Genomic DNA, 20,216 nt, shown 5'->3' on the forward strand with positions numbered 1-20,216 from the left:
ATATGTAAAGTGTCAAGCTGCACACACAACAAGCCGCCGTGTTGCGTGCGTAACGGGAGTAGGGTGCCACCTTGTGGACAGCCCCTGCTGACGCCACTTCCAGGGCTGGGCTTACCGCTGCTTTCCAGTAAATTAACTTTAATTCCAAGTAGCCTAGACGTGCCGTCAGAGCCAATGGTCAAAGTAAATCTGCCATTGTGCACACAACTGTCATTTAAAAAAAATTCATGCCCCCAACGCAAGACATAGAAGGCATGATATTTGTGAGCGCAAGTATCTAAAGTTCAGTTGATGAACGACATTGAACTCAAGCCTTTCTTTGCTCTTTGTCATTTTCAGATGCATAGGTATGCGGTCGGTGTGTCCAAGATGTGTCTTACATCACTCTGTTTCTTAATAGTGGGTGTTGTGTAAGTTATGTATTGCCGGGTTACATCCTGTCAAAATCGGGAAATAAATGTGCGTGTGTGCGTGCATGTCGTCGGCAGATGACTTTTAGGTTGTGGTTTTAACAGCTGTTCTTTGGGAAGTCGCCACTGGGACCCCGTGCAAGACGCAAAGAGAGGAGGCTACAGCAGCTAGAGCTAGCGCGGAGGAAAAAAGGGTGGTCTGGACTCAGGAGAATGACAAAGTGATGATACAAAGGAGCTACTTTGCAACAATGTCTTGCTTCGCGGTGTGACTACCAAAACGGATTTCTGCAGGGGAAAGGTTACTGGCCGACCAAAGTGCAGTGCTCGTTCACAAGCGACGGGTATCTGTCTGCGTCTTTTTTAAGTCCACACTCTTGCATAACTTCAGTTAAATGTACAACACGTTAGTCTCTGGCTAGGCTACAAAGCGAAATGTGGTACTTCTGCGACGTATTCGGGCGATTTTGGCACACGCGTTTAATTTTATTGAATTTATTCGGGTTTTTCGTAGCACCTGTATTATCACATCCACAATGTTTGGATTTCAAGCCCCCTTTCCGACCTCAGCAGGAGCTTCAGTTTTGCGTAATGTACAAACATTTTGGCTGCTGTGATTACGCGAAAGACCAGGAGCTTATGGCAAAGTATTACAAGATAATGGGCAACTTCGACTATCAAGGATATTCCAATTGCGCAGCCTACGTGCTGGACCTGCTGTGTCAGGTAAGTCAAGAGTTAAAACCAGGCGGTTGTAAAACACTTCATGTGATTGCACTGTCACCTTTTGATCACTGACAAGTTTGACGCATCAATTACGCATTTGTGTTTCAACATCATCCTGGTAGCCTTATTTTACAACACCACCTAAAAGTACACCACCACTACTAATAACATCGTTAGCATCATCATCACCAGCCAACAACATGAAAAGAAACAGTAATAGCATTCCAATGTTATGATAATGATGATATAATGATGATAATAACAATGACAATAACATAATATTACTAATATCAGTAATAACACAGTAGTACGCAACATGCCTACATACATCATGTATGACTAATACTCATATTACTTTTTTAAGTGACACTAAAAAATGTGTGGATACTATATGTGTAGGCCAATGCTTTTCTGAAACGTGAAAACATTTTAAGAATTGTATACATTTTTATTATAGTGATAATGCAAAAATCAGTACAAAAGTATGAATGCTATACTTTCCTGAAACATCCTTTCCTGACACATGTGCAATATAATATTTTGCTCCTCAAGGAATGCTCTCCATATGCAGCACACCTGTTTGACGCGGAGGACCCCAGCACTCCGGTCAGGACCATCCCCGGCCTCTGCCCCGACTACTGCTCCAACTTGCTGGACAGGTCAGTGTTCCATCCATAGACCATTCTGTGGCGCAGCACCACAGAATGAAAACCAAGCACCACAAATTGATCAACTGTCGCACATACAAGTCAGCACCCATAACACTAATATAATGCTGTGTAAAGGGCAAATTAGTTCTGCAACTGCGCACATCAACACTTGGGTCTGGTCGTGAACCAGGTTTGCTGTTAGGGACCTGTGAATTTGGTCTCATGTCGCGAGTCACATTTGGAACACTGCGATTTCCTTCACTACATTGCAAGCACTGCGTTCATTATTAACCAATGTTGCTTTCTAGCTCAGTTAGCTGAGTATTTTTACCCAAACTGCAAAGGCAATGTACTGGTATCATTATTTCACATTCCAAGTGTGACGGAGGTCATCTTGCACCTATTCACCCCCCTCGGGGATCGAACGTGCGACCTCGTCAACTACAACGGTTCGGCAATGGGAGACACAGTACGATACCGCTGGGCCAAGAGACTAGTCTCTCGGCCCAACGGCACGAGACTGTATGAGGCTATCGGAGGGAGGTTTACCAACGTTCCACGCCAACTCTGTGCTAGTTAGCCTCCGTTACACAAGTCTGTTTTACGCGCTGCTTTGTGTATGGGCATCCCTGCAGGTGCAAGAGCACTCTTCCCCTGGTGTCCAGCGACCCCAAGCTGTCCGAGCTGCAGCAGGACAACGCCCGGCTCTGCCGCTACCTGGAGCTGGACGACCCTGACTACTGCTACCCCCACCTGCTCAGCAACGAGAGGCTCTCCAAGAACCTGGGACGCGTCTCCGAGGACCCCGACGGCTGCCTGCAACTATGCCTGGAGGAGGTAGATAGATAGATAGATAGATAGATAGATAGATAGATAGATAGATAGATAGATAGATAGATAGATAGATAGATAGATAGATAGATAGATAGATAGATAGATCAAAACACAGCTGAGTAAAGCGAAGAACAGCACTCTTCAGATTTTTATTTTACATAGTCGTAGTCGAATAAGCAAAAGAAAAATCATGAGAGTGCCGTCCTTCGCTTCATTTACTTATCTACGTTTTACTATGTGGGCTTCAGCACCCAGTTAAGAACTGTCATTAGGTGACAGTGTGAGCGTGTTTCCTCCACTTTACAGGACAAGACACCCCAGTATTAGTTGAGACTGAGGAGGGCACAGGCACAGCCTTATTGACCCTAACACACTGTTTTCCCTCAGGTAGCCAACGGGCTGCGCAACCCCCTGGCCATGGTGCACGCCAACGACGGCACGCACCGGCTCTTCCTGGCCGAGCAGGTGGGCGTGGTGTGGGTGTACCTGCCGGACCGCTCCCGGCTGGAGAAGCCCTTCCTCAACATCTCCAAGGCCGTGCTGACCTCGCACTGGGAGGGTGACGAGAGGGGCTTCCTGGGGATCGCCCTGCACCCCGAGTTCAAGTACAACGGCAAGCTGTACGTGTACTACTCTATTGAGGTGGGCATGGATGAGAGGATACGGATCAGCGAGTTCCACATCTCGGCCTCCGACATGAACGTTGTGGACCACTCTTCAGAGAGGTGGGTGACAAGACATCCCCTTGCAATAGGACTAGAGACAGTGATTTGGCAGAAGGTTAGACCCTGGAGGGTCTTGAGTAAAAGCAATTTCTGAGCCCTGTGTACTTAGATGGATTTACATCTCAGACAGGGGAAGGTCTTTGACCAAAAGCTTGGCAATTACAAAAACGAAAAGGATTTAATTGAGCAAACATTTTTTTTTCAAACACTTTCAATGGGTCCTATGCACAACCAGCTCCAATGGACTCCATTGGGATGATATTAATCATCAAAAAAATGGACTCCCTGTGGTGCTCCCCTCATAGATGAGGCCCGGCTGTCCCACCTCCCCTTCATTTCAACGCCCCTGTCTGCTGAACAAGGCTGCGTTTCCCAAAAACTCTGAAGTAGTACTTAAAGGTGGGGTTGCAGGTATGACATCACGTTGGGGGAACTCCCCCAGGATTCTAAGGTTCTACATAGACTCCTATGAGCCTGCGGAACCCCCAACGTGATGTCATAATAGTACATTTTCTTAAAATGGTTAACCTGCAACCCCACCTTTAAGTATGAGGTGCCGCCTAGTTCATATATCGCATGAATAAAAGTTTCTACATAAAATAATTGTATTGGCCTCCATACAGTGCAGTGTTTTGCTCTACATGCAAATAAAATGCTTACGCAAAGTGCATGTGCAAGGTAAACAAGTGTATTTTAAAACTTTTAGTGATGATGTGAGACCTATTTCTGGTATATTGCCTAGGTTGCACCTCATACTACTTAGGCTAAAACGCAACCCAGAACAGTGGAAGTCGGGCTGGCAGAGGCTAAACTGTGGATATTTAGAAAAGAAATTCTGTTCATTTTGTTTTCTTCCACTATTATTTTATCGTGTGGATTTCTAGAAATGTGTTATGTTTTATGTTTTTATTTATTCAATTAATGAATAACAAGCTGCTCCTGGATGTTGTAACTCCCTGCAGGGTGATATTAGAGGTGGACGAGCCGGCATCCAACCATAACGGGGGCCAGATCCTGTTTGCAGACGACGGCTACTTGTACATCTTCACTGGCGACGGCGGGATGGCCGGTGACCCCTTTGGCCTGTTTGGCAACTCTCAGAACAAGTAAGTAAGCCTCATGGAGGGATGGATACATGAGTACAAGCCCATTGTCATTGTGACACAGCACTCTACACAGCACACAGTGCTTGCTGTACACAACGAAATTGCATTTAGGCCTTACCTGTGCAAGGGGGCAGCTTCAAACGGTGTCCCGAGATGGCGAGATGGTACCATGCTCAGGGTACCTCAGTCATGGAGGAGGATGGGCACTGGTCAATTGCTCCCCCCACCAACCTGGCAGGTTGGGAGTCGAACCGGCAACCTTTGGCCTGACATGCTTGGTGAACTCCATTGAAATGTAACTCTGATTTTACCCAATCTCTACGTTTATGTAATCTCTAACGTTTCCCTATCTCATCCATCACCCATTTTCTGATTGGCCAATTGTCTGGTATTGTCTGCCCAGAACACCTGGCCCAGACATAATATGAAGGGAAATGTAAATTGACTGTAGCATAGGGATGGCAAGGCCAGGCCAGGCCCATAGGGCCATATGTAGGTCCCCAGGGAACACAGGTGGGTCCCAAGGGTGGGTCAGAAGGGTTCAGGACAAATTGAACTTCAACCCCTTCCTTAAGGCACCCTTATGTATTGTAAGAAGTAGCATAGGGCACTCATGTGGTAAAAACCAAGGTAAAAAACCTTTCAACGGCACTGGGGTCCAGGTGAAGTTGAAGAAAAGCTGGGAGGGCATCCTTTTTTTTCGGTCCAAAACAACTTTTTTTCCATAATCCGTTCTTGGCCTCAGGAAACCTCCCCTCGCAAAGAAACCCCCACCTCTATTCCACAAATCCATTTACTATACAAGCCTTTGAAGTGCTTTGGTCCTGTTTGCAATTGCAGGATGTCTGCTTTTCTATCTCATTTTTGAAGATAGCATCTGTTGTGTTGCTCTCCTGTGGAGCCCACACAAAGGTGGAATGCTGCCTTCCCCATGCACCGCAAATAGCTGTGGCTGAAACTGAGGTAGACTTGCTAAACAAACCAGTATAGCATAATGCAGTCTGTGGTCTGCCATTTCACAAATTACCACAGACGTCTGTAACATAATAACTCTCTGGGATCTTGGGGGTCATACTAGCAGCAAGTACACGTTAACGCTTAAAGTTTAATCTTATTTTTGAAGGGGACTGTGTAGAGTTAAGGAAGAAAAATCCGCACTCACAAACTGCGTCTCATTATTTATTTATATTACCACCATGTCCAAAAAGCAAACGCATTTCGGCTAACAAGCCTTCATCAGTGCGAAGGCTTGTTAGCCGAAACGCCTTTGCTTTTTGGACATGGTGGTAATATAAATAAATAATGAGACGCAGTTTGTGAGTGCGGATTTTTCTTCCTTAAGTTGACGCTTTTTATCTCACACCCAAAGACTTTAGTTTTTCCAAGAAGTTGAGCGCGTCCTCTGCCAATACTGTGTAGAGTTAACAGTCTTGTGTTGAAACCAGAACAGATGTCTGCACCACATTTGCCATTTAATGCCACAACACTTTCCACCTGTAGTTCCAATCGGCTTCCAGGGCAAGGGAGCACTGCCAATTCAAATCCTCTACATGTGGTCTTGACAATGAAGCTGACAATGACTTTGGCTTTCAGAACTTTTCATGGACTCTTGATGTAGTATGTGTGTAATGTAATGTAATACACTCCCTGGATGGACACTGCATGTGTGTATTGTCGTGATATAATGTAACTAACTAACTCTCATTGTGGAAAGAGCTCAAGACTTCCCTAAATGCCTCTGATCAACTTGTAGGATTGATATGACCTGTAATCTTATTTAATTTAATTTAATCTTATCTGTTTCGATAAAACTATCCATATTTTTTCATTTCTTTCTCAAGCACATTTAATGACGACGGAGTATGATAATGTGCTACATGTAGGTGTATATAAATAATTCTAATATAATATAATATAATATAATATAATATAATATAATATAATATAATATAATATAGCATAATATGATATAATATACATTTATTGATTGATTGATTGATTGATTGATTGATTGATTGATTGCCTGATTGATTGATTAATTGAGTAATTGATTTATTGACAGATTGATTAATATTCAAATACTTTCCAGGTCTGCTCTGCTGGGCAAGGTTCTCCGCATCGACGTGAACGACAACGAGAAGGGGCCCCTGTACCGCATCCCGCCCGACAACCCCTTCGTCCACGAGCGCGGAGCCCGACCCGAAGTCTTCGCCTACGGAACGCGGAACATGTGGCGGTGTTCCGTGGACCGAGGTGACCCGCTGACGCGCGAGGGCAAGGGCCGCATTTTCTGTGGTGACGTGGGCCAGAACAAGTTTGAGGAAGTGGACATCGTGGAGAAGGGCCGCAACTACGGCTGGCGCGCCAAGGAAGGATTCTCCTGTTACGACAAGAAGCTCTGTGCCAACAGCTCGCTAGGTGGGTTTCCTCTCTCCTCTCCTCTCTTCTCCTCTGCCTCTCACCTTCCCTGGCCTTATCAATAACTACCACTCCTACTAGTATAGTCTAGGATCAGTAAGTTATACTGCATCAATAACTACTATGCCTACTTAGTCTAGCAGGAGGCAGTGAAGTTATACTGCATTAATAGCTAATACACATACATAGTCTAGTACGAGATGAGTGGACATCGTTGAGAAGGGGCACAGCTATGGCTGGAGAGCCAAAGTGGGCTCCTCCTGTTACAAGAAGCTGTTCACCAGCTCGCTAGGTGGGTTTCCTCTCTCTTCTCTCCCCTGCCGTCTGGCGAGGAATGCACTTCCTGAGATTAGGCAGATTGAATTCAGTTCCCATCAAAGGTTCACGACAGGAGCCTGGCCGTGGCTCAGATGGCTAAGGCACTGTACTGTGATATCGTACTGTGATCATGAGGCCCGAGGTCATGACCCAATCTTCACCCCTCTCTATCTCCCACTCCTTTCCTGTCGCACTCTCCACCTTCCCTGTCTAAATAAAGGCGTAGAAGCCCCAAAAATCTTCTTTTAAAAGTTCACTGCAGTTTTAGAAACTACATTGCATTTACTATAATGTTTTTTGTCTGGTACTGTTTTTCATTTATTCTCTATGTAATGTATTTTCACTCTTTTCAGTCTGGCGGGGAATGTGCTTCCTGAGATTAGGTAAAATCAATGCAACAGATTGGGTTTCCATCAAAAATGCAATATAGTTCTTTCTGGATACATTACCTATACTATAAGTATGGTATTTTATTTTATTTCTTTTCTGTGTTATTTCTTTTCACTCTGGCGAGGCACGCACTTCCTGATATTTTAAGCAGATTGAATTCAGGTTCCATCAAAAGCTTACTGCAGTCTTACCTTCTGTACTATAACTTTTTTGTCTGATGCTATTTTTTTTATTTCTTTTATGTGTAATTTATTTTCATTCTTTTCATTGTGGCGAGGAACACACATCCTGAGATTAGGTAGATTCAATCCAAGAGATTTGAGTTTCTGTTGAAAGTTCACTATAGTTTTAGATACATTTCTTTTACTGTAAGTGTTGGCCAGGTGCTGTTGTCATCTGTGCGATTTCCTCTCCACTATGTGATGGAAACTAAAACTTCAGTAGAGTAGAGTAGTAGAGTAGAGTAGAGTACTTCTATTAATCCCGAGGGAAATTAAGGTGTCTGACAGTTTACATAGTGTGCAAAAAGTGTATTGCTATACTCAGATTTTGCTATATGTTTACTGCAATGTGCAATAATGTTTATTAGGTTTTTGTCTGTGTCTTGTATCTATGTATCTATGTTTATACCTACATTACGTATTTTTACTATTATATGGAGAATCCACACAATGGCAATAGTGTTGTCCCTTTATTTCAAGTTTGCTCATTTCCTCTGCCTATCACATCTGTCTGTACAGTAAAGTATGGTACTACTTGTACTACTAGTTTAATTTTAATCTGTTTGTCTCTCTCAAGATGATGTCTTGCCTATCTATGCCTACCCTCACAAGATGGGCAAGTCTGTGACGGGTGGGTACGTCTACCGGGGCTGCGAGTACCCCAACCTCAACGGCATGTACATCTTTGGAGACTTCATGAGTGGGTGAGACCTGCAGCTTTTACTGCTATTACTAATACCACTGCTACTACTATTACTACTATTACTACTAGGTATTACTACTACTACTAGTAATACTAATACTACTACTACTAGTACTACTGCATATTACTACTACTACTACTGCTACTACTAATACTACTACTACTAGTACTAACTAGTACTACTACTACTAATAATAATAATAATAATTATAATGATGTTCATTTAGGTTATTATTACTGACAATGATGATTGTTTTGATTGCTCAATAATGCTTGTTTATAGCACAGTACATAAAATATGTAGCTCAAGGTGCTTCAGCAGTCTGGCCAGTTAGTAGGAGAACATTGAGTAGCATGTGTTGCAGCTTCTCTGTTGTTGTAATGAGGTGCTGTGTTAGAGTGGTTGCATCACCCGCTGACCTACCATAACCCTGGATGCTGACATCATGACTAGACAGAGAGAACCGCTCTCACTTTTAGTTACACTTACCCATAACAGTGGCCATGGTAACACCAAAAGACAGACATGACAAAGACAAATAGTTCTCCTTTTTTATTTTAAGTATTTAATGATTCACCAGCATGTTGGATCAGTTTCATGGCTTTGAGCAGTGTCTCTGTCTCTCCACACTCAGTTTAATGGAAGTACCACAGTACACTCTATGCAATATAAGCCATGGGTAAAGCTGCTCGTAATAACAATTAATAGGGCAGTTGTGTACCTGCCAAAGAATCTCTCCTGTTGTGTTAAGTACCAAACAAACAAAGCAGCTGTTTAGTACCTGGTAGTATAATATTGTACTCTACTCTATTGTACTCAAGTGTGCAAAAAAGTGGGGTCTTTGTCATTCAAGAAAATCATAGAAGTGTGTCTTTGTAATAATAATAAAAAACAACACTTAATGAAAGGAGCGGCATCTTTTTGCAAATTTGAGTCTACCATTTGGGCCATTACCCTCACAATCTGATAGATATAAGAGAAGCCTGCTCCCAGATTCAAAACTGTGCCCTACCTATGTATGTACAGTATATCAGTGTGTGTGTTTGTGTGTGTGTGTGTGTGTGTGTGTGTGTGTGTGTGTGTGTGTGTGTGTGTGTGTGTGTGTGTGTGTGTGTGTGTGTGTGTGTGTGTGTGTGTGTGTGTGTGTGTGTGTGTGTGTGTGTGTGTGTGTGTCCAGGCGTCTGATGAGTCTGAAGGAGAACAGGCACTCTGGCCAGTGGGACTACAAGGAGATCTGCATGGGCGAGGGCCTGACCTGCGCCTTCCCGGGCCTCATCAATAACTACCACCCCTACATCATCTCTTTTGCTGAGGACGAGGCCGGTAAGATACACTAGATCAATGAGTGTGTTTATATGCAGTTCAGTATCTCACATGTGATCAGGATATTCAGTATGCCTAATTTGTGTTTGAACATATAAACACCTTTTCCTGACTTCAGTATCCCAGATAAGCTCTTAATTGGGATTTAGAGAAGTTGGGATATTCTAGTTGAAGTATTCTGAAAGAAAACGGGATATTAATGCATGCAAACAGCTTATCCCGGATACCAAGCCTTCCCTTAGTAGAACGTTGTCGCTGGTATCCAGGCTACACGCATTTGGAGAGAATTCTGAGAACGGCCAAGAATGTAGACTGGGATATAACACTCTGTACTCATACAAACACCTTATCCGGAATTTGATCATAACCGGGATAAGCCTCATATTCGGGATAATGGACTGCATATAAACGCACTCAATAATTGCAATACCACTCTGAGAAAGGAAGTCACTTCCGCTCTACTGATCTCGGTGCTCACAGTCCAGGACGGTAGACAATAGAGAGAAATCTGGTCCACTTCAGAGTGACTAGGTCAGGGATTTTATAACGGTACAAGCATAATGACTAACATTTCGGCGCAGTACGTCTTCCTCAGAATCCAGAGTCTTCTTGCAGCACTCTCAACTGTAATTTTTGTTTTATTTTATTTTAGTAGGTTAGCCTTCTATTCTTGAATACACTGAAGAAGGCTTAGGTGCGTACCCATTTGGTCATTTTCTTGTCACTTGACAGCATTTGCATTCATATTTAATTTGTCACGCAGTACAAGAAAATAAGTCAACAGATTCCTCACGAAACAAAAGTTTAAATAGGGTTTCTGTTTGTCCTCTGGCAATCACCCAACATCTCACAGTGTTATGCAGCTTAGCTCTGTAAGAATGGACACACTCTGTACGGTGTATGTGGCGGCGTGCACATCTTTAAATCATTGTCATGGGTCATGGGGTCATGGACTGAATATAAAAACAGTCTGTAAGAGTACCGTAAGAAGGGAATATCCACACACCACCGCAGTGCACACAAAAGTGATTTCTTGCTCTTTGATTTTTTCAAACAACATGCCCTTCATCAGATGTAGCTGTTTTGGAATGGTGCTGTGCCATACAAAATAAGGATGATGTTTGAATTCACTGCCATCAAAAACAGGGTATAGATCATGACACAAATTGCATTCAAAGCTGTAGTCTACATCAGGAAAATGGTCTAGTAGTGAGTGCGTGTGCATGTTAAATTGCTTCAAGGACATTATTCTTTTTTTTTTTTTTTTTTCAAAAAACTGAAAATGTGTTTATAAATGAATGATTGTTCTGAACTTCAATGAACTTTGAATGAACATAATAAAGTATAAAAATAAAAAAAGGACATTATTCTGATCACACCAACATGTGCTTTGGCATAAATATTTACTTCTGAGGGAGACATAATAGGCCTCCACTAAGCCATTTACATACTGTTGTACTGTAGCTAATAATGCACAATATGGTGTCCGTTGTAGTAAATGGATAACATGGTACTGGTTGAAGTAATTGAAGTCATGCATTCGCTGTCAGTGATCATGGAGAGATGTCCTAAAGCAGTTGACAAAAATTGTAACAGATTTATTTTTTTATGCGCACAGAGGACTTTTATGTGAGCAGACCCATTTCTTTGGCGTTACTTGGCATATTTTTCTGCAGACCTACCTATGAAAAGTTTTCCCCCAAACTGAACTACTGAAACAGTCAATGTGTGTGTGATCATCAAAAGTGATCATGAGCTTACTTCTCCTTCGTATGTGCGGCGTCCTCAGGAAAACTGTCTTGTGTGAATGCGCAATGCGATACAAATTAGAATCAAAATCAAGAAATGGAATCATTTTGATCCTAATTGTTTTTAACACATTCTAAATCATCTAGTGGTATTACCAGAGACGGTCTATAAGGACTAAGAACATCTTTGGTATTACCGTGTCATAAGTGGAGTAAGATTTCAATATAACCTGCAGGATTTGTGTGTGTATGTATTCTTGATGTGTGTTTGTGTGTCCAGGGGAGCTGTACTTCATGTCCACTGAGATCCCGAGTGCTACCTCTGCCACTGGCGTGGTCTACAAAGTGGTGGACCCGTCACGGTAGGCTGTTTCAACACTCCACTTGTACCTGCTGTGTATTTATAGCATACTGGACACACAGATGTTACAGGATGTCTGCCAGGTTGCCACACACACACACACACACGTGCGCGCACACGCACACGCACACGCACACGCACACGCACACACACACACAGAGAAACACACACACACACAGACACACAGACACACACAGAAACACACACAGACACACACAGACACACACACACACACACACACACACACACACACACACACACGCACACATGCGCACGCACAAACACACACACACGCACATGCACACACACACACGCACATGCACACGCACACGCACGCACACACAGAAACACACACACACACACACACACACACATACACACACACACGCACACAGAAACACACAGACATACACGCACACACACACGCGCACACACACACACACACACACACACACACACACACACACACACACACACTCACACATTCACTCTGTGAATCCCTGGAAAAAAGGATGAAACACACCGTCTCGCTCTCAAAAGTGTAGAGCGTAGGCCTTGGAACTCATTGCGCTGCATTTGCCCAACTCTGCTATAATAAATCATTAGGTGTTGGTAATAATTTTCCCCCTCCCTCCAGCGTACTATTGCACTGTTTGAAATCCTCTTTCCTTAGAAACATGGCTCTCATTAAGAACTTGGGTCTGTGTTGGCAGCTCCATACTAAGCTGTCATCTAAATCTCCCACAACATGACGCAGGCTCGTGCAGTTTCAGCTCTCGTGTCTGGCATAAAGGCTATACTCGCAGAGCAGAGAGAGAGGGAGAGAGAGGTTGAGAGTTTGCTGATGTTGCAATCTGATTTTGTGAGGTTTCCTTTCACAAAATGATGTCTCATAGTTGGCTGCTAGGATCTTTTGTGTGTTTTAATCTGACTCACTGTGTTTCAATCTGACTAAGCTGTCATCAAATGTGTCCTATGTGGATAAGTATGTTTTGTTAACTGGAGAATCAATCCACTCTTACATACCAGAGAGAGAGAGAGAGAGAGAGAGAGAGAGAGAGAGTTCCTTTCTTCCTTTGTGCATTTGCTGTACATACTAAGAGAGAGAGAGAGAGAGAGAGAGAGAGAGAGAGAGAGAGAGAGAGAGAGAGAGGGAGGGAGAGAGAGATCCTTTCTTCCTTTGTGCATTTGCTGTACATACTAAGAGAGAGAGAGAGAGAGAGAGAGATCATTCCTTCTTTTGTGCATTTACTGTCCATACTGAGAGAGAGAGAGAGAGAGAGAGAGAGAGAGAGAGAGAGAGAGAGAGAGAGAGAGAGAGAGAGAGAGAGAGATACTTGTTACTGGTTTCCGCCTGGAAAAAGCAATGTCATTGTAGGCCAGTAGGTGGGGCTCAACACTAGACCATTGCTGGTGCATGTGATTAATTCATGAACATTGTGCAGTCATACAATCAAATTCAGCATTTGCAGTTAACCCATTCATTAACATTTCCATGCATGAGTCCCTACTATAAGCTTGCTGTTACCATAATGGTAATGACGAAGTCTTTATAATACCATAGCAATGTTACATTACATTACACTTAGCTGACGCTTTTTTTCCAAAGCGATAAGCAGGGTTTTTTTTACAGGGTATTGGTTACAGTCTCTGAAGCAACGTGGGGTTAGGTGCCTTGCTCAAGGGCATTTCAGCTATGGGTGGAGGTGTAAGGAGAGGTAAGGGTGGGATTCGAACTTGCAACCCTCTGATCTGTAGGCCACCTCCCTAACCATTAGGCCATGGCTGCCCCACAATGCTGTCATGTCCTTGATTTTTTTTCCCCATCAACAAACAGTAAGTCGGATCGTTGGCCATCCCATAGGCACCTAAAGGCTACAGACTACAAGTTTACATTGAACTTTCATTTCATTAAAAATTGTGAAGTATTTACATGACGTTTTCAAAGGGGGAATTAAGCTTCATTCAGAATTAAATTGAGGTAATTCTGAATTAAATGTCTCGTTTAAATGATCCAGTATATGCTGCATGTGTTTGTAAGCTGTAACATCGTCCTGTTTCAGACGAGCGCCGCCGAGAGCCTGCCACTACGACCCACTGCCTGTCAAAGTCAAGAGCAAAACAGTCCCATTCAAGCCTCAGGAATGTAAGTCTACTCATATTACTACTCATTTACGGTATGTTTCATCAATGGTAAGAATACAAATGCATAATTAAGTCTTCACAGCCTTTGTATTGGGCTGGTCAGGTAGCAGGTGTAGTTTCGGAGCACCATGATGTAGTACAGGGGTCCCCAAACTTTTTTCTATGGGGGCCACATTATCGTTCCTGACTCTGATCAGGGGCTGGGATCAATCATGTGGGCCGTATACTAGGCCACTGCCTGTTATAGCCATAATTTCTAGCTCAAAATAGTCCATCATTACAAGTGATTCGCAAAAGAAGTGAGTACTTCACATGTTTTCCAATTTGAAATATCACAGGTATTTATTTTATTTTCTAATAACAGCCATGTAAAATTGCAAGAAAAGGTTAGAAAAATATGATGATTGACAGTTTATGAGTGATACAATAGAAATGGCAGGCCTGTTTATATTACAGTGAGATGAGAAACTATTAAGCGAAGAAACTTCTGGTGATTCACACTAGGTTAGTGAAAACTAACCTGTAGGAAGGCCTGTTGATAAACAAAATAAAATCTTTTCTGTGAGAATTGCTTCTTTGGGCCAGTTCAAATGGTGAGGTGCAGAGAGGTAGAGGGCCGGTCAAAGGGGGCTTAGTTTGGGGACCCCTGATGTAGTATGTTGTACCTTCTCTTTAGCAGCCTTAATTGGTCTTGAGTCACCCACTGGTCACATACAGTAGAGGTATCATGTATAGCGCACACCATTTCATGTACTCTCATCATGTACTGTCTGTCTCTTGCTGCCTTGCTGTCTTTTGCTGTCTTCATTTACCCACATGGCATGTCCACTTTATTATCCACGGTTACAAGTCATCGAGCGCTATTGATATTTGGGTAGCAGTTGCTAAATCATTCAGTAGGGCTATGGGCCTAAATGGAAGAATGGCCGTGAGCCTAAAAGGTGTGTCATCTCATGCATTAGTTTTGGGTAGGGTGCACACCAGGGCTTGACACTAACTTTTTCACCCAGCGGCCACTATGGCTAGTGGTTTTCCCAAGTCACTAGCAATTCAGGTATTCCACTAGCCAGCCACAGATTTTATATTGTTTTCTTTTTCTTTATCTTGATAGTGTATGTTTAACTACGTGCTAAAGCAAGATCAGTGTATAGCTTTCTACATGGAAGTATATTGAGAGTTATTGATCCTTTTCTTGAACTTAAATACAAGTATTGATACACAAGGGGAAAACAACAGAACATAGGCTACTATGATGCGTATGTCATACCAAGGAATAAGCTGCCAGCCAAATTGGCTAGTGACAATTTACATATTACTAGCCACAGCAGAGTTTTACCAGCATTTGGCCAAAAACTCTTTTTACAGGTGCCAGACAAAAGGGTCAAACAGATGAAGGAGGTGGGTCTGCACATTGGCAATACACTAAGCTCCAAAATAAAGTGCATTGTTTGGAGCTTATTGACAGTGTGCAGACCCACCTCCTTCAATCACCTCATGCACTCTCATCATGTACCCATGCCCTTGTGCGGGCCCCAGCTCATAAGCTTGTATTTAGCTTCATATGGATGGGGACCCTGTCTCTCCATACTAATGTACCTATTCATGACATGTAACTGAAAGTCTAAATGATGGTGTGAAGAAAAATAAATAATTCATTCATTCATTCATTCATTCATTCATTCATTCATTCATACTCTACTCCACTCTTTGTTCTGCAGCTTTAATCGGCGTGGAGCTTCCCACTAAGCAGCAGACGATCCCGGACACCAACGACTGGCTACAGGAACTCCTGGACCTGCTGGAGCGCTCCAAACCAGCCACCACGACTCTCCCTCCCACCACCCCCGCTACCACTACCTCCACCACTCGGGCACCGCGGCCCACCAAGCCTCGCAAGGGCCGCCGCAAGAAGCCCGGCCGCCACCGCAGCTCCGGCTCGGAACACGCCACGTACCCAAACGGCGCAGTGCGTCTGGCGGGCGACGAGCTGGGCCGCACGGACCGAGGGCGCGTGGAGGTGTTTGCCAGGGGCAAATGGGGCACAGTGTGTGACGACCTGTGGAGCATGGAGAACGCACAGGTGTGTGTGTGCTGGCATAGAGGCTGTACTTGCAGAGAGCTGAGAGAGAGAGAGAGAGAGAGAGAGAGAGAGATAGAGAGAGAGAGTGACAGAGAGAGAGAAAGTGGGAGAGTGAGAGTATTTGTTGATAGTTTGCCTCTGAAATCAAACTCAAACTCAAAATGATGTCTCACACTAGGCTAGGGACAGGCAACTTTTGTGATAAAGAGGGCCACAATTTTTCATCGGCACCACCAGAGGGCCACATGACCATGCATTTCAACTACCAGAGGCGCTACAAAAGGATAAATATACTGTATATAATTTTGTATTCAGGTATTTATACCCGAAAGTTAAACCATGCCATTTTGAAAGGATGTCCTTGATAAACAACCAAGACTAAAGTTTAGTTTTAAAGGAAGAGCAAAACACTCAAATTTAATGTAGTGCTTAATTAAAATTAAATAAAAAAATGAAGTTACGGGCCGCACTGAGTGAGGAGACAGGCCGCATGTGGCCCACGGACCACCAGTTGCACTAGGCTGGTGGGATCTTTTGTGTGTGTTTCAATCTGACTCAGTTATTTCATATTAAATGTATGTTGTTTCATATTACAATGTGTGTACTGTATTCCAGGTGGTGTGCCGGCAGCTGGGTTTCCGGCACCCGCTCAGGGCCTCCAAGGCGGCGAGAGAGAGATAGACAGAGACAGAGAGAGAGAGAGAGGAAGAGAAGCTGAAAGTGTGGGAGAGCGAGACTATTTGTTGATAGTTCGCCTCTGACAAAATTATGTCTGACGAATTTATGTTTCATGTGTGTGTATTTAATCTGACACAGTGCATTTCAATCTGACTGAGTTTTTTCATATAAAAATGTGTGTATTCCAGGTGGTGTGTCGGCAGCTGGGTTTCCGGCACGCGCTCCGGGCCTCCAAAGCGGCGGAGTTCGGCGAGGGCAGCCACCTGAGGATCATGCTGGACGACGTGCAGTGCCACGGGGATGAGGCCACGCTGCTCGACTGCCTGCACGCTGGCCTGGGCAGCAGCAACTGCGCCCACTACGAGGACGCCGGCGTCGTATGCGGAAACTCATTACACACTACTGCTGCTGCTGATGCTGGACACTGATTGGTTGATTGGTTCGTTTTGATTGGTTCATTGGAGTTTTATTCCCCCCCATTCATATGGACTAAGTCTTCAAGGACTAAAAAGACTCTTTATCTTTCCATTTTTTTTCAAAGATTTCTTTTCCCCTTCCAAAGATCTGGTAATCCAAGCACTCTTTTAGTCTTAAACTGATCTCCACCATAATGGAAGTCCTGCCTACTATGAGGACGCCGGGGTCGTGTGCGGAAACTCCCTACACACATCTGTTGCTGCTGGACACTGATTAGTTGGGTTATTTATTTGGTTGAGTTCCCCCTGCAGTACATGTGGACTAAGACCAGTCTTTTAGGACTAAAAAGCTCTTCGTCTTCACAATTTTCTTTTCCCCCAAAAAATCAGTGGAAATATTGGCACACTCACCATTGGTGCTCTCTGCTCTTCACAGATGAGAGCAGGTTCATACTGAGCACGTGATGGACATGACACAGTCTGGAGAGCTAATGGAGAATGTTATGCTGCCTGCAACATCATTTGTGAAGATCACAGGCCGCCAATTGTGAATGTGCCAATTTCAGTGTTCTATGGTATTAGCAAATTACAGTACAGTGCCGCTCTGTATAGCATAGGCCCAACCTGTGGGCACCAGGCCCTTGTACCCTCCTCATGAAGTGTGCCCCTGACCATTCGAGCAGAAACATGCACATTAGTGGCCTGCAAAGCTCATTTTGCAGAGTCTGGCAGTGTTATTTTCTGTCTTCATAAAAGTAAAAGTATGCACATCCCACCTCTCTGAGGCCAGGTGCAGGACAAAGGCGCATCTGATAGTGGAAAAGAGTAGAAGAGTTGAAAATGTATTCAGGTCATATGTTTCGAACCAACAGGGTCTTCATCAGGCTTGTGTCCAGTGTTATTTTCTGTGCCACCTGGCACAAGGAGAAAGCAATCCATGTCCCCTGGTGTACTGGCATCACCTACATGCTACTGTGCTGATGGACATAGCAGACCTTCTTGCCACAGCATACATTGATGTGTCATCTTGGGTGAGTGCCACTAGCTGAACAAATTCAGTGGGTTATTGTAGGCATTAGACACCACCTCATTGTACCTGGATACAGGGGTGTGAAACTGTCGAATTGATCTTGAAAAGGCACTTAAAATAAAATGTATGAAAATGCATGTGACCAAAAAATCAGACAGAAAGGGTGAAAAAGGAGAAATGATCAGTGACACTAGACAAATAACTATATATTTTTGGGGTGTATTTTGGTTAATATCTCTAATTTCTACCCATTACTTGTTAAATTTGCAAAACAGTAGAAAATTAATTCAATTCACATTGAGCGTTGCTTCCTAACTGGACATGCTATGCTATATCACAAGTACGATGGACACGGAGTTGCATTGCTTTGCGTTTGGTGTTCCCTTCGTTTTTTGGAGCAGTGTATAATGGAAGTCATGCCTCCTTTGAGGACATAGAGGTCAATACAAGTATACAAGTACATGCTGCTGAACAATGATTGATTTCGAAGTCAAAGCTAATGTCAGCTTTATTTTTAGTTTTGTGTCCAGGACTAAGACTTGCATGGATGTTCTACTGAATCTTTGCATAATAAAACTTGTAAAGATATCAATTCACCAAAAAAAAAAACCAACAAAAAAACCATCAGATGCATCAATCTATGAGAAAAGGTTTTCACAAAGCCTGGGAAATTCCATGCTACCTTACACAATCCTTCTGATCTGAAAAACTAATCTCATTTGTGATTAGGTCTGGTGGTAACCAGGCAAGTTTTCACACACACATTCTATTGGTACATTCCATTTAATTTCAAATTCTATTCAGTGTACATGCACTTTTTATAGTACATCCAAGGTTTGCGTTAGATGTTGTACATCCAAGGTTTGCGTGAGATGTTGTACTATGTGTACCGTTTGTAGCTTGTTTGTTGGTAAGGACGCGGTGTACATGAGGCCCCTTGGCATAAAGAGGAATAATTGCTTATTCTAAATGTCCCATGCGTAGAAAGGACAGGGTAAACATTGAAGGGTAAATATTTGTGTTTGGACAATTTTTGCCCCCTGGACGAGGCTCAGACTAAAAGCCATGTTCTCCCTTCGTTGATCATTGAAGCACCTTCTTTCAGGCTCTTTCTTAAAAACATTTTTGAAAACAACTTCATTTTTCTTAAATATTTGTTGAATGAAGAAAGATTTTTTTTAAACTGACCATCTAATCGAGAGATTTCTCCATCTTATATGACGACAACTAATAGAAACTGGTTTCATTAGGCATGGAAGAAAAAGAAAAAAACAAGAAATCAACATAAAATGTTCATGAATGTGTAAGGGGGTTACCCCCTATGCAAACAATCTAATTTAACAGATTTCCAGGTTTCACACAGTGAAGTCAGTAAATTGTGCTTTTGAATATAGTTCAAATAAATGACTTGTAAACAGCTTGTCAGTTTCTGAACACTCATTACAGGTTTAGGTTACCTCCCATACTTAATGTTTGGGTCTTCACAAATGTAATGGATTTTTTTTGTTGTTCATAACATTTTGTAAGTTACCATTGATTTTGTAGCGGAGACAGTGATGTCACTGGGATGCTAGGTGAACATTCCATCATTCACAACAACATAAACATAAAGAGATTTTACAGCAAAAATACTGAATCAAACCAAGATAACGCAAAACACGCCCACTCAATGCAAAAGCGTGTGCTCAAGTTGGGTCTCCTAAGGGGGCATGTCCCCTACTTCTCTTTTTGAGGTGTTTGCTCAAGACGATCTACAGCGCTAAGGGGACTTCATTGATTCTCAACCTCAGGACTCTGAAGGTCTCCTAACCGAAGGTCTCCTAAAGGGGCGTTCACCCGACATAAAGTGGATACCGGAAAGGAAACAAAATGACGCTTCTTGGTTACATCCACTTTCTTTGTTTACAGTCATCTTTGAGTCAAAAAAATAATT

General features: G+C 43.1%; 1 protein-coding gene across 2 annotated transcripts; it reads left to right on the forward strand.

The window, feature by feature from the left end:
- Nucleotides 1-357: 357 nt before the first annotated feature.
- On the forward strand, nucleotides 358-19,701 carry hhipl1 (HHIP-like 1). 2 transcript variants are annotated; one of them, XM_063183959.1, is made up of 12 exons: nucleotides 358-1,136; nucleotides 1,689-1,795; nucleotides 2,422-2,623; nucleotides 3,008-3,345; nucleotides 4,308-4,451; nucleotides 6,541-6,869; nucleotides 8,376-8,502; nucleotides 9,680-9,825; nucleotides 11,854-11,935; nucleotides 13,998-14,080; nucleotides 15,798-16,159; nucleotides 17,026-19,701. In XM_063183959.1, exons 1-12 carry the CDS (start codon nucleotides 846-848, stop codon nucleotides 17,263-17,265), a joined length of 2,451 nt encoding a protein of 816 aa, XP_063040029.1. In that variant the 5' UTR covers nucleotides 358-845; the 3' UTR covers nucleotides 17,266-19,701. The 2 variants fall into 2 exon arrangements, with proteins under 2 accessions (XP_063040029.1, XP_063040030.1); XM_063183960.1 differs by lacking the exon at nucleotides 17,026-19,701 and adding an exon at nucleotides 16,775-17,009.
- The last annotated feature ends 515 nt before the right edge of the window (nucleotides 19,702-20,216 follow it).

This window comes from Engraulis encrasicolus, chromosome 19 (assembly GCF_034702125.1).
Source record: "Engraulis encrasicolus isolate BLACKSEA-1 chromosome 19, IST_EnEncr_1.0, whole genome shotgun sequence".
NCBI classification, from domain to species: domain Eukaryota; kingdom Metazoa; phylum Chordata; class Actinopteri; order Clupeiformes; family Engraulidae; genus Engraulis; species Engraulis encrasicolus.

Coding starts and splice junctions, on each gene's coding strand:
- hhipl1 (XM_063183959.1), top strand. CDS start 846: ATGTGGTACTTCTGCGACGTATTCGGGCGATTTTGGCACACGCGTTTA. Junction 11,936..13,997: donor AAAGTGGTGGACCCGTCACG/GTAGGCTGTTTC, acceptor GTCCTGTTTCAG/ACGAGCGCCGCCGAGAGCCT. Junction 14,081..15,797: donor CCCATTCAAGCCTCAGGAAT/GTAAGTCTACTC, acceptor TTTGTTCTGCAG/CTTTAATCGGCGTGGAGCTT.